The 12,390-nt window shown below is 48.5% G+C and overlaps 7 protein-coding genes across 7 annotated transcripts; 5 read left to right on the plus strand and 2 right to left on the minus strand.

The window, feature by feature from the left end:
* Positions 1-609: 609 nt before the first annotated feature.
* On the plus strand, positions 610-1,110 carry JR316_0007342 (uncharacterized protein; the record flags this gene model as incomplete). Its single annotated transcript, XM_047893085.1, is given in 2 exon segments — positions 610-835; positions 848-1,110. The coding sequence occupies 2 exon segments, from the start codon at positions 610-612 to the stop codon at positions 1,108-1,110; spliced, it is 489 nt and encodes a 162-aa protein (XP_047748367.1).
* Positions 1,111-1,536: 426 nt separating this feature from the next.
* On the plus strand, positions 1,537-1,791 carry JR316_0007343 (uncharacterized protein; the record flags this gene model as incomplete). The annotated part of the gene is made up of 1 exon (XM_047893086.1): positions 1,537-1,791. The coding sequence occupies one exon, from the start codon at positions 1,537-1,539 to the stop codon at positions 1,789-1,791; it is 255 nt and encodes an 84-aa protein (XP_047748368.1).
* Positions 1,792-2,671: 880 nt separating this feature from the next.
* Positions 2,672-3,718, plus strand: JR316_0007344 (uncharacterized protein; the record flags this gene model as incomplete). Its single annotated transcript, XM_047893087.1, has 2 exons — positions 2,672-2,708; positions 2,814-3,718. The coding sequence occupies 2 exons, from the start codon at positions 2,672-2,674 to the stop codon at positions 3,716-3,718; spliced, it is 942 nt and encodes a 313-aa protein (XP_047748369.1).
* A 425-nt stretch (positions 3,719-4,143) lies between these two features.
* On the minus strand, positions 4,144-4,590 carry JR316_0007345 (uncharacterized protein; the record flags this gene model as incomplete). The annotated part of the gene is made up of 4 exons (XM_047893088.1): positions 4,144-4,170; positions 4,248-4,277; positions 4,350-4,444; positions 4,503-4,590. The coding sequence occupies 4 exons, from the start codon at positions 4,588-4,590 to the stop codon at positions 4,144-4,146; spliced, it is 240 nt and encodes a 79-aa protein (XP_047748370.1).
* A 1,054-nt stretch (positions 4,591-5,644) lies between these two features.
* JR316_0007346 (uncharacterized protein) lies at positions 5,645-7,476 on the plus strand (the record flags this gene model as incomplete). Its single annotated transcript, XM_047893089.1, has 6 exons — positions 5,645-5,678; positions 5,739-5,903; positions 5,993-6,071; positions 6,154-6,386; positions 6,527-6,747; positions 6,892-7,476. The coding sequence occupies 6 exons, from the start codon at positions 5,645-5,647 to the stop codon at positions 7,474-7,476; spliced, it is 1,317 nt and encodes a 438-aa protein (XP_047748371.1).
* Positions 7,477-7,602: 126 nt separating this feature from the next.
* Positions 7,603-7,986, plus strand: JR316_0007347 (uncharacterized protein; the record flags this gene model as incomplete). Its single annotated transcript, XM_047893090.1, has 2 exons — positions 7,603-7,667; positions 7,851-7,986. 2 exons carry the CDS (start codon positions 7,603-7,605, stop codon positions 7,984-7,986), a joined length of 201 nt encoding a protein of 66 aa, XP_047748372.1.
* A 787-nt stretch (positions 7,987-8,773) lies between these two features.
* Positions 8,774-10,626, minus strand: JR316_0007348 (uncharacterized protein; the record flags this gene model as incomplete). The annotated part of the gene is made up of 2 exons (XM_047893091.1): positions 8,774-9,612; positions 9,699-10,626. 2 exons carry the CDS (start codon positions 10,624-10,626, stop codon positions 8,774-8,776), a joined length of 1,767 nt encoding a protein of 588 aa, XP_047748373.1.
* Between the last annotated feature and the right edge of the window lie 1,764 nt (positions 10,627-12,390).

Raw genomic sequence — 12,390 nt, forward strand, 5'->3', positions numbered from 1 at the left:
AACCTACATATAAATTCCAATTGATTATTCCAAACTATCTATTGTAGTAAAACACGACAAAAATAGATACATTAATCTCATGATGACGAGGATGGGAGATCGGCGACAGAGAATGCAACATGATGACAGACGTGGTTAGCGGGGCCACAAGCAGCATTCAACCCACAAGTTGGTGACTTTATGCCCTGAATATATTATCTTCTTTATTTCGTTGAATATGTATCAAGGCCACAGTGCGTCACGCGTCATGGTGACCATGGTGCTCGAAGCGCATTGACTCCCGTGACATCCACCTTTGTTGATCGATGTGGGGCCACTAGGAAACCTAGGTGATGTAGTATCAATTGGATTTGAGTAAGTCAGGTTCGCGGATCAAATAAAGTTATGGAGGATTTATAGAAAATTCTTCGCATTTCATGGGTACTATGTCATCAATCTGATGAGATCTCAGATAGTGTCTTTCCGAGCTTCACAAAGAGAAGACGAACATATGGTGTGACGATCTGCAATAAAGTTTTCAATGCCACTGTAATCGCCTCATTCTACCCTTTCCTAGCTTGTATCGCCGCTGTCTGCCGAACCCGCCCAGAAGTTGGGATACATCCTGCTATGAATCACAAAATTCTCAACTCTCCTAATCCTGACACCAACGAACTTCCTACTTCTCTCCCAAATGGTGCCGGGGCGAGACTTGTCCTGCTTGGGGAGCAGATTCCTCTCATGTCAATGGGTTCTCGAGAGTGGTGGCCGACTGCAGTCTCGGATAAAGTGCGCAGCAAATTACTCCGAAGGATCGTAAACGAGGGGCTACTTCTTCCAATTTTGCTCTCGATATGTATATCTCTAGTCTCGGAGATCTATACTACAACGGCCCTGCCAGCAGATGAAGAGCCAAAACGGCAGGTCACAGGCAAGCGTCGCGTTCGCCTTACCTATGGCCAGTCTCCTATTTCAGACTTTGGTATTGTGAAAGGTTCTACCCGTGTAGTCGACAGGGACCGCCTTGCATACTACAATATGGACGATGATGAATTTCTCATGGGTCAGGATCCTGAAGATCATTACAGGATATTCATAAAGGAACGACGTCCAGATCAGGGAGGCCATTGACACAGTATGGAGACGCCTGAACAACCATGCAAAAGTTGAATGTGAACATGCCCAAGTCGAGATGGCGAGTATTATCTCGACTTGGGCATGTTCACATTCAACTTTTGCATGGTTGTTCAGGCGTCTCCATACTGTGTCAATGGCCTCCCTGATCTGGACGTCGTTCCCTGTTTCTTTGAAACCAAAGAGATAGCAAACTCAGCGGTAGACACAAAGCTGTTTAAATCACAGCAAAGGTTCTCCATCCTGCGTGATGAAAGAGTTTCCGGCCTCGTTCGATCCTCTGAGGTCGAGTACTGTGAATGTCACGACCAGCCCATTTTACACGCTATGATCGACGAAATTGCTGGACGAAAATGCAGCTCTTGGGAAAAAGAAATATTTCTCACCTTTCTCTCCACCTCTGTCGTCATTATGCGATCCAACATGCAGTCCCGGGCCTACTCCAAGTTCCCCAAGGAACCATCTATCGGAATTGAATTCGATCCCGGTGAAAGCGATTTAACCAATGACGAAGATGGGGAACAAGAGGCATTTAAGAATTATTTGACAAAGTGGGGGAAGAGGTTAAAGAGAGGTAAGATAACTGCAGATCGCTGGGACGCGGCGTTTGAGAAATGGAGGAAAATGCCTCATGAAGCTCGAATTCGTATGGGAGCTGCGAAATCATCTGAGAAGTGATCTGTGTCAATGAACGTGTCTTCTGCAATTTATGTATTTATTCCAGGGATTAAGTAGGAGAGGTCAGAGTGGACGATCCGCGATTCAGGTCATCAGAAGAAAGTCTTGCTATTCTGCTGAAGGGGACGCGTGAATCGTGAGTGACGCAAATTTCATCGTGGGGAGGGGGGGGTCAGAGTGAATCCCGCTTAAGAAGCAAATTTTCGCATTCAGATTCAAATTCGATTGGTGCTGAGTAGATGTAAACAACACTGCTGACGCCCATTAGTATATGTCAAATGAACACGAATTATATAAATACACGTTACGCGTTTGATTGTGTGCTTTTTGTTGGTATTTTTCAGAGAAATACGCTTCAGAAGGGCATTCCGGACCATATTTCTCTGAAAAATGACAACAAAACCTTGATATCCATATACAAAACGTGTTTCTATTTGACATAGGCTATGCGAATGGGTGCCCACATGAATTAGAAACACGTTTTGTATATGGAAATCAAGGTTCTGTTGTCATTTTTTAGAGAAATATGTTTTCCGCGCCATATTTTTGTGAAAAAATGCCAACAAAAACGCTAGTTGATATACAAAACGTGTATTTGATTTTGTTTTATCTGAAACTAGCAGTGCCTCCGTGCTTTGCACGGAAATTTGGGCTGCAATTTATCATGTTATTTACTTTGATTTTATTGATAAATCATTGACCGTCGGGCGCCCCTATTTTAAGTATGTCACGTGCCTCATGTAGTGAAACTTCCACGCCAGCAATCCAGCATCACCAATTCGTTGCTGAACTCTCCCTTGACCTCCGCAAACGTTTTCTACACGGTTCTCAACTATCACGTCCATACCAGACGGGGGATAATATGAGAGATCCTACTAAAATGTATTCAACAGGATGGGCATTGTTTCTCTATAATGGTGCGTCTTGCTGCTCTTCAAATATACACCTCGGTTATGACGGACTGGGTTGTTTGGCAGAGGCTCGAAAATGGTTTACGATAAATTCTCTCTTCACTGCGCCAGTCACGCTCATAATAAACGCGCCATTTGGACGGTTTACCCCCAAGGACCAGTCTAGCATCTTCCTTGTCGACGGAGTCAAGTCGTGGATTTTGATGGAGCTTGTGTCACCATTCACATTCATCTACACCTTTCTTACCTCCCCACTTTCGGTTCAGGCTCCCCCTTTGCCATCTTTGACGGAGCCCCATGCGATCTTGGCCTTGTGTTTCTTGATTCACTATACCAACCGGGCGTTGGTGAACCCATTACGCACGTCGTCGCGTTCCAAGGCGCATTTGATCGTGACACTCTCCGGCGTCACCTTCAACATTCTCAATGGGTGTTTGATGGGATCCTACCTATCATCTCCTTTCGCGCGTATCTATCTTGCTGCTGGTCCACGCTCGTCTTTTTACGTCGGACTCACGTTGTGGGTGCTGGGATTAGCCGGTAACATCTGGCATGACGAAATCCTGCTCGACATACGCCGCAAAGCCAAGTCCAAGGGGAAAAGCAAAGTGGTGCACGGAATGGAAGTGGATGGCAGCCGTGCCCGAACGGAGCACTACGCGATCCCACACGGCGGGCTGTACAGCTTGATCTCATACCCCAATTATTTCTGCGAGTGGATAGAGTGGTTTGGGTTTGCGCTCGCTGCGGCGCCTTTCCCGTTCCAGCTTTCGCATCTTAAAGGGTTCACGTTCGCACTCGTCACATCCAAGATCTTTGATCCACAGACGTACACGTCAATATTGAAGATGCCGGCGCAGAATTTTGCGCCTGACTTGTCACCTCCTTGGATATTTTTGTTGACCGAGATCGTCCTCATGCTGCCTCGTGCATATCGAGGACACCAGTGGTATCACGAGAAATTCAGAGACTCGTATCCACAAAGTCGGAAAGCTGTCATTCCGTTCATACTCTAGGTTATCTAGGTACATCCTGTAGACTACTTAACACGGCATTGCATTGAAATTTCTTAAAATATCCACTGGCGGCTCAATACCTATTTTAAAGGGACTCGCATTTTACTAGCTCACTTTCGCAGAATAACCCGCAGTGGTGTCGCCACCATTACATCCCAAATTAGTTTCCCGCTACCGTTTCTTTTTGACTGACGAGGCTTTAGTTGAATTAATTGTTCACAGGAATACATATCGAGTCTGGATAAAGTACGTTGGACCTTTCAACACCCCATCATTTCACATGGGCAGCCTGAATGGTAAAATACAGCACATTGAGTATTCTGAATTAAACTGGACCAAGATCAAGTCTCACATAAAACGTCGGCAATACACTCGCACATTCCCTGTTTAATGTATCAGTGGCATATCTTACATATGAGTTGAGATCAACCGTCTCCGAACCTCACAACACTCTATGTGTGAAAGTGGGAAAGAAAGTTGAATCAGTTTGGTTCCGCAGACGAATGGGTAACATCGCACCAGAGCATACAAAAGCTCCTAAAACACCGATGCAGCAGTCCTAGTTGAAAAAGAGAGCAAAAAGCATAGATTTAGACCAAGACCACCGGGTCTCGAACAACCGTAAACCAACCTTCGCGGCACCACCTCCTCGGATGTGCGATGCCCCAGAACCAGGCTGGTGCTCGTTATTTGCGTTGGCGGGCATGGAAACTCCGTGAATGAAGCCTAAAGGGGGACGTAATTATCTAGGTCACAACGCACCGCTCCCCTGTGCTGGACTTACTTCTAGCTGCGCCCGCTGTGGGTTGGGTTGTCACCGGGTTTACTGTTTGCGGATACGTCTTCTGCGAGAGGCTGGGTGATTGGTCCATCGCTATAAATTTTTCACAGGGTGCCCGGGATGCAGTTATGAGAAGCTGAGTGAATGAGTGAAGGAGCCTGGAGGAGTGTGAGTAAAACCTTTGCATTTGTGTAATATAAAACATAGGTGAAACATTGGAATCTCGGCAGAGGACCGCCAGGTTCAATGTCTTTGAGAGGGCAGCAGCCTTTTGGATAACTAGTATATTAATGGCATTGTAAATATCTACACAAGAATATAGACACCCTGGAGGAGGCATCGTCGCATCAAAGTGTGGAACTGGAAGGAAACAATGAAGCGTTAGGCGCTCTACGATGGATCCACCTTGCGGCAGGTATGCCGGGTGATGGCCATCGGGTGCCCACATGGGATTTTGTTTTTCTTCCAACGCAGAACCGTTTACTTCTTCTGAGATACCGGGGCATTTGGATTCATATCATTGTATTTCATGCAATGTGACGACTTTGTAGTTCATTAAATTACACCCACAGTATATTTATAGCTACTTCTGTCTTCTCCTGTGAGGAGGGAGCATAGGGGAAATTGTCATGGCGGAAGCAATTACCATGGATTTATGTTCGTGAGTAGTCATGAGTGATGTTGGCGTTGTGTTGGCGTTGAAGGCGACCTTGAAGGAATTTACGTATTGAATGTGATTCGATGCTTTTAAAATCCTCACTAATGTCACTACGGTTGCATATGTCCTTGGATTACTGTTCTCGTTGATTATAAGGCACATTTGAAAGCCTAGAATTGAATTGTCAAGTTCACCCACTACCACGTCTCATCGAGCCTGCATTTAATGATCACCGAAAGTTAAGGTGTATCCTAATTCAGGTCAGCGATCGGCTCTAGTAAAATGGTCCACATCATACATTATGGTTTGACATTTTTTGACATCTTTCATCATTTCCACGCCGTCGGATGATCTACCAGAAAGGAGGGATGTTCGCTGCTTATTTAGGGTACATACACACCCTATTCTCTTCTCTTCTTTGCCCTCATATTCTCCTTAGCCACCATATGCCTCAAGTTTCCCTTGAAGGACTGTGTATAGGGAAAACATGCTCCCCCAGCAGTCGACTCTAGCGTGGTCCAGTGAGTCTGCAAATCTACATCTCAGGGGCTTCAACGCACTCCTAACACAGTTGAACCAAGTTATCATCAGCGTTCTTCACGTCGTCGCCATTGTGTCGACGACGTTTCGGCTTTGCCATCGTCTATACAAGCGGCAGATGTGGTACGACGACTACGTGGTCATCGTCCCTCTTGCGTTTGACTGCGTGTACTTTGTCATGTTTTGGAAGGCGTTGACGAGCAAAGGTGGGTTTCGAATCACCTGGAGCATTGGAGGCGGTGGAGGTGGATGGAGGTGGATGTGCAGCTCAGCTTAACCCCTGGTTCATTGCCAGACTATCTGCGATACCGCAACAACGTGCATTTCTTCACATCGTTCATGTTCGGGTTCGTAGTCAACGCCATCGTTCTCTGGTGAGTGCGCGTACATACACTCTACTACACACATATACACACACGCAAGTACATACTAACGCTTTGGCGCTTGGTGGCCCAGGTTCTCGCGCATCAGCCTGGCACTGTCCCTCGCACGCATCTTTCCTCGCGGACACATCGCGCGGCGGTTTTCGCTGTGTATCGCCGTGCTCTGCTTCGTGTTCTTCGGTACTACCGTCGGGCTCACAATCGGCCTGTGTCAGAGCAGCGGACGGCCGTGGTACCGGATCGACCCGCATAACTGCAAGAAAGGCCCAAAGGGCATCCCTATCAACGGGCTCGTGGGCGTCTTAGGTCAGTCCTCATTTTCCTTTCCCCCACCTACCCCAATATTCAAAGCATGCCTCGCATGTATATTGAGCTTGTCATATTTTACTGACGGACCTGCACGAACACATGCATATAAATGCGAACTCGTAAAAATAAATAAATAGCGGATATACTGGCGGACACGGTGCTTTTCCTCGCGCCACTCTTCGTGCTGCGCCGTGTGAAGCTTCCCGCTCGCGAGCGGCGGATGATTCTAGCTGCGTTCTCCGGCAGCGTCCTCACACTTCTCGCCGCGGTGGTGTTCGGCGTGTTCTGGTACTGCCGCGTCAAATTCGGGTCGCCGGCGGGCAAAGTCGTGCTTAGGCTCGTTGTGGCACATATCGAGGTAGGTGGGCCAGCCGTGGCGTGTATTTCCCCCTGACCTTCGACACATACTGACTCGTTGTTATTCCACCCTCGTACCCGCCTTTCCTCAAATTGGACCTGGCCTTTTATTTTGATTTTTTTTCGATGGTTTTTTGACACAAAGACAACAGTGGCGATGATAGTGTGCAACCTCCTACTGATCACAATGTTCCTCTACCGTATCTTCCGGCGAATACACAGCGTCGACTCAGCGCCAAAACACACACCACTAGCCGCGCACGCCGTTGCAAACCCTGCGCCGCCACCAGTACCTCTGCTGCCGCTCCCTTCTGACAGCTCTAACAACACCAACACCTCCCATGACTCGGGTGACGCTACATCTGTATCAAGAACGGGGACGGGGACGGGGACAGGGACAGAAGGAGCGATTGAGGATCCGAAGAGGATTGTGTGTGTCCCGTCAGAAGGAGACAGCGGGTCGATGTTGATTTCCAGGTCGAGTGTACTGACGCCTATAGTGCTCACGCAACTCGATACTGCAGGGATGGAGTGGGATATGCTGGACGCGCCGATGACTGAGCCTGAGAGGTCGTCCGCGCTGACGTTGGCGTTGGAACTGGTGCCAGGATGCACCACAGAGGAAGAGAGGGGTGTGGATGTGGATGTGGATGTGGATGTAGTTGGAAAGACAAAAATGCAGGAAGAATACGAAAGCGTGGGGGATAGCAAAGGCGAAGTGGAGCGTTAGGTGGAAATGGTCACTGTCATCAGATGCTGATATGTGGATTGGCTGAGGGATCAGTAGGACATTGGGAGGTAGGCTTCAGCAAGATGCGGTCACCCACGTCTGTCCCCTCGCTAGGGCAGTACATAGATGCGGCTTTGGAAGGCTGGCGTGGAGCGTACTTTCGATCGTGGTCACAACTTCACTGGAAGATGGTGCTTGGTAAGTTTATTTCTATTCACGTGTTCGTATTGCTTGACTGAATTTTTTAGACTCGAGTTCAAGACGCGTTCTTACTCTTATGTTTCGACTCAATTCTCTAGCCTTTGGTTTCTCTGACATGATTATCACCGTTACAGCTGGACAGGACAATGGTCACTTCAATTTCCTTTGTTCAGGTTCCCTGTCCCTGTCCCTTTCCAACGGGTCATTCACCATCCCACTCTCGGCTCCGAATATTCCGAGATTCACATCTTAAAGAAAAAGGTTCAAATCCAAGCTTCAGAACGTTGCCCTGATTGGACAGAAGAATGACGGAGTCACAACACTCGTCTCGTCTCCTGAATCCGAATCCCGGCGCTGTGCCAGGATACGAGAGTCTGTCTTGCCATGACTCTTTTACTCTTCTTTCTTCTTCCAATTTCCGTTGTAGACTGTGCGACTGTGCCAAGTTGCGTTGCGACTGGCGGGAAGTGATTCGTGTTGTGGTCGTGCAGCGAATGTATGAAATGCATACTCCGATATGGCAGTCCAATGATTCGGCCACTTGGGTACGTGGATGGGCGGGCAGGGAGGTTAGGGGTCAGAGTCAGGGTCGGGGTCGGTGTACGTAGACCAAGGATGCTTGTCGTATTTGTATGTTCATAGCCCGGAATGGTGAATGCTCGGATCACAAGTTGGTCAGTACGTTACCTGTACTTGAAGGAGGCGCAGAGTGGAATGAGCTTTTAGTTCTGTTGTACATCTAGCTATAACCTGAAGTAGAAAAAGGTTGATGTGACTCAAACTGGCGCGCTGATATAACGATTGGAAGAAATGCAATATATATTGTACGTCGCATGATGATGATTATGATGATGATGACGGTGGTGGTGGTACAATGTGGATGCGAGACATAATACATCATAGTATGGTATATAATCCTTTTATCGAGTAACCATTTTGTTGGCAAGTTCGACTTCTACGTTGTCTGTGAATCGTATTCTGTAAGGTCCAAAATGGTGTTGTAAGTTCGAATAAGTCCGAATGGCGTCAACGTCGGCGTCCCAATTCTACACACCCCTATACGCCAAGAAAAGATCAAGCGCTTAAGCTTTAAAATTTAAGCGCCCAACGACAGACTCTGTAGTGGCACAGCATCCTCGTCGACATCTCGCACCAGCCGCGCGTGAGGGGGGAAGATCAGTGTGATCCGCCCTCTTCCTTTCCCGGACCCTTTCCCTATCCCTCGCGCTGTCCCGGGCCCTCTTCTGCTCCTGCTCTGCTTCGCTGCTGCTGCACAGCAATACGACGTACCACGCCGCTCAGTCTCATATCCCTCCCTATCCTTTCCCCACCCATCCACCTCCAACCCCATCCCCCATCCCTCTCTCAACGCGCGCATCACACATGCGCACCTAACCTGCAGCGCGGCGCGCTCGGCGGCTTCGGCGCGGGGCGAGAGCGAGGAGGAGATGATATGCCGGTTTGTTAGTGTGAATGTAAGTGTTGAGTTGGTTGGCGGTTGAGGGGATGGGGAGGTAAAAATTGCAGGAGAGGGGAATCCTAGACAAGTACACACATCCTCACTCTCCTCCGCCTCACCCCAACTCGTACTCGCGTTCACACTTTGACCCGCAACCTCCTCTTCCTCGTCCACACTCAAACTCAAATCCAAACCCATCGCCCGCCTCACACACCCCCACACCCCACTTCCCCCCCAATCCACATCTAACAGCACCTCCGGCCCATCCGCCACCGGGAAATACATAAACCCCACTTTCGCTTGCACATCCAGTCTCTTCAGCTGGCCGCGGCGGGGTAGGGACGACAGGAGGTTCGTGAGGAGGAGGAGGGAGGAGGAGAGAGGGAGGGTAAGGGGCGAGAAGGGGATATGTAGTGAGAGGGTGTGCAGGGCTGTGAGTGGGGAGAGAGTGGGTGTTGGCTGGTATAGAGGGATCCCTAAGGGAAAAATGGGGGAGGGGGTTAGTTGTTCGTTATTTTTTTTGTGGTGTGGTTACAAAAGAACATTCGAAAAGCAAACGTACAAGCAGTCTCATCCATACTCAACAAATGCAGCTCCTCCAACGACCCTCCCGCAAGGTCCAGAACAGCCTGTATCTGATCAACCGAGTTGTCGTCCATATACGCTGTGAACGATGTGAGCCCCGACAGATCTAACGCACGCGGGTGCAGGCGCAGAAGTGTATCGAGCGCCTCTTTTGATTTACGATGCGTGAGGTGTTTGAGTTTAATTCCTCCCCCATGTCCATATCCATGCCCATGCCCATGCTCATGCTTGTACGCGTACTCGTCCTCAGCGAAATCAACAACGGAAAGCCCGAGCGACGTCAGCTGTACACAGGCCGTGATAGCCTGTACCGGCACCCTCCCAAGCCGGCGCAGATCGAGCGTCGTGATGTGCGGTGCGATGAAGGGTAGGAAGAAGGCGGTGAGCGAGTGCGCCGGATCCGCGAGGTCGCGAGGCGCGGCGGTTGCGAGGGTTAGCGTGCGCAGAGGCGAAATGCGCTGCATTAGGAAGAGGAAGGGATTTGTAAATGAAGAGGAAGTTGTGTTTGAATATGTGGAGTTGTCTTTTAGACAGTGCTCGTCCTCTGCCTCTTCATAGTGGTACTCCGCGATACCACACTCATGCGCACCTGACCACGCACCATACGTAGGAATCGGACACGCACCCTCACCCTCCATCGACTCAAGGCTCAGCTCCTGTACAGCGTCTGCCAGTGCAGGGTTCGCCTCGACTAGCGCCGCGAGTTGTGCAACGCGGCTCCGACGCGCGGAGGGTGAGGCACCGCGGATATGTATGTGGGAGAATATGTGGCGCTGGGCGCGCGGGCGGAAGCGGCGAGAAACGAGGGTACATGGGAAGAGGTGGGCTAGTGGTGTGCTTGAGGAGGAGGCGAGTGTATCGAGTATGAGGTCGATTAGCTCTTGTGCGAGTTCGGGCTGAGGCATCGTGTTTGTTGTCTAGACTCTAGGAATAGAAGGGTGGTGGGTGTATAACGATTCCGTAGACCTTTGAGTGAAAGAATATAGCGGGCTGAGCGGGCCCGTTAACGTTACTGAGTACTCGGGGCACAATGAAGTGAATGATTTGCACTTTGCAAGGAGGAGGATCGTCAGATCAACTGGGGATCGAATATTGAATGAAGAACACCCCGGGTCTGGGATACTGTCTATTTCTTTCTTGAAAGCCATTTGTGATGAACCAAGATAATAGCAGATGCGACCTTCCGAAGGCTCGGTGGGGACGGGGACACGCACAGGTGAGTAAGCCCACCTAGCCTGCGGTATTTCACTGACATTACTGACATATGACAAAAGGACGAAATCAATACTTCCGGTGCTTGACACATTCATTTTCTGATAAATTCAAATTTTTAATACAAATCTATTCAAAAATGGTATCTGCTCAGCGGGAAGGTTACTAAAGTAGGTATTTTTAGGTGTGATGATGTTAAATGATGACCTCCCTTGTCAGTAAGTTAAGACCAATGCCGAGGAGGTCGGTTCGAAATGGAGGGAAACGAGTTTTTAGTCTTGCGACGATCATGGTGGCGAAGATTGGTCCGGATGGGATCTTTTTTTTTATTGGTACATGGTTGGTCAGCAAATTACAGAGTGTGTTAGCGGCTCTCAGCCGCATGCGCGTTCAAGAAGCCGTGCGGACTGGGTAACACGGTGACTCGCAAGTGCAACTGTGGATGAGAATGGAAAGTGCAGTATATCTTGTGTCCAGAGAGTGCTTGGCCCGTGGCCTATTTATCCTCTACGTACGCTCTCATCACTTCGTTTTACTATGGATTGGTGATGGAAAGCCCAGCTCATCTTAGTAGATAAAACCATCATAAATAAAAATGATAGTCGCCATTCGAAATTTAGAATTTAGAATGTAGATTAGACAGACAGGGAGCTTGCCTTCGAAGTTCGGCACTTTGCGAGTGGGTACATGAAAATTAATGACGGAGTCATATATCCATTGAAACCCTATTTCGAGATCGGTATCAAGTGGAAAGATAACAAGACGTGCCGACTCACATTAAAATCTCGAATGAAATGAATTCCTAAGAAACCGTACAAACCATACTCAATTGTTATAAGTTGACTTTACCTGCACGTTTTGTTCAAGTTCAGCTAGGAATCAATAAAAAAATCCCTGCCTTCATCAGTGCTTTTTCTACTTCAAAAAACAGGAAAGAACAGAGAATGTGCATGATGCGGCTGATAGATTCAACTTGGCCTGCATAGTAGAAACTTGGCTCATTACCGTCTTCAACTCTTAACTTTATAAGCACATGGTAGGCGCAAAGGAAGAAAGAGAGAGAGAAGGAGCAGACGAGGAAGAGAGAACTACCCAAAAATGAAACCGGAGGTGTCGCGTTAAACAGCTTGGGGAAGAGCTGGATCCAGTAGAGGGACGTCACGGTGAGGGCCCTTTGGGAGGCAAACGCGAACCGAAGAAGGTTCTCACCAGGCTCAGGGAGCTAATAGGTAGAATAGCAGCACTAGGCCAAGGGAGGGGTCTCCCCCTCAGAGGCAATAACATAACACACAAAAAAAAGCACATGGTAGACGGTAAACGCCCATTGCTGGAGGAATAATTAAATAAGCGCCGGTAGTTTTCAAACTTCAGACATGCACACAATACCTCACCGGCACAACGCTACACAGCACCCAAGATACAAGCAAACAAAAAACAAAAAGACTGAAAACAAAAAA

This window comes from Psilocybe cubensis, chromosome 6 (assembly GCF_017499595.1).
Source record: "Psilocybe cubensis strain MGC-MH-2018 chromosome 6, whole genome shotgun sequence".
NCBI classification, from domain to species: domain Eukaryota; kingdom Fungi; phylum Basidiomycota; class Agaricomycetes; order Agaricales; family Agrocybaceae; genus Psilocybe; species Psilocybe cubensis.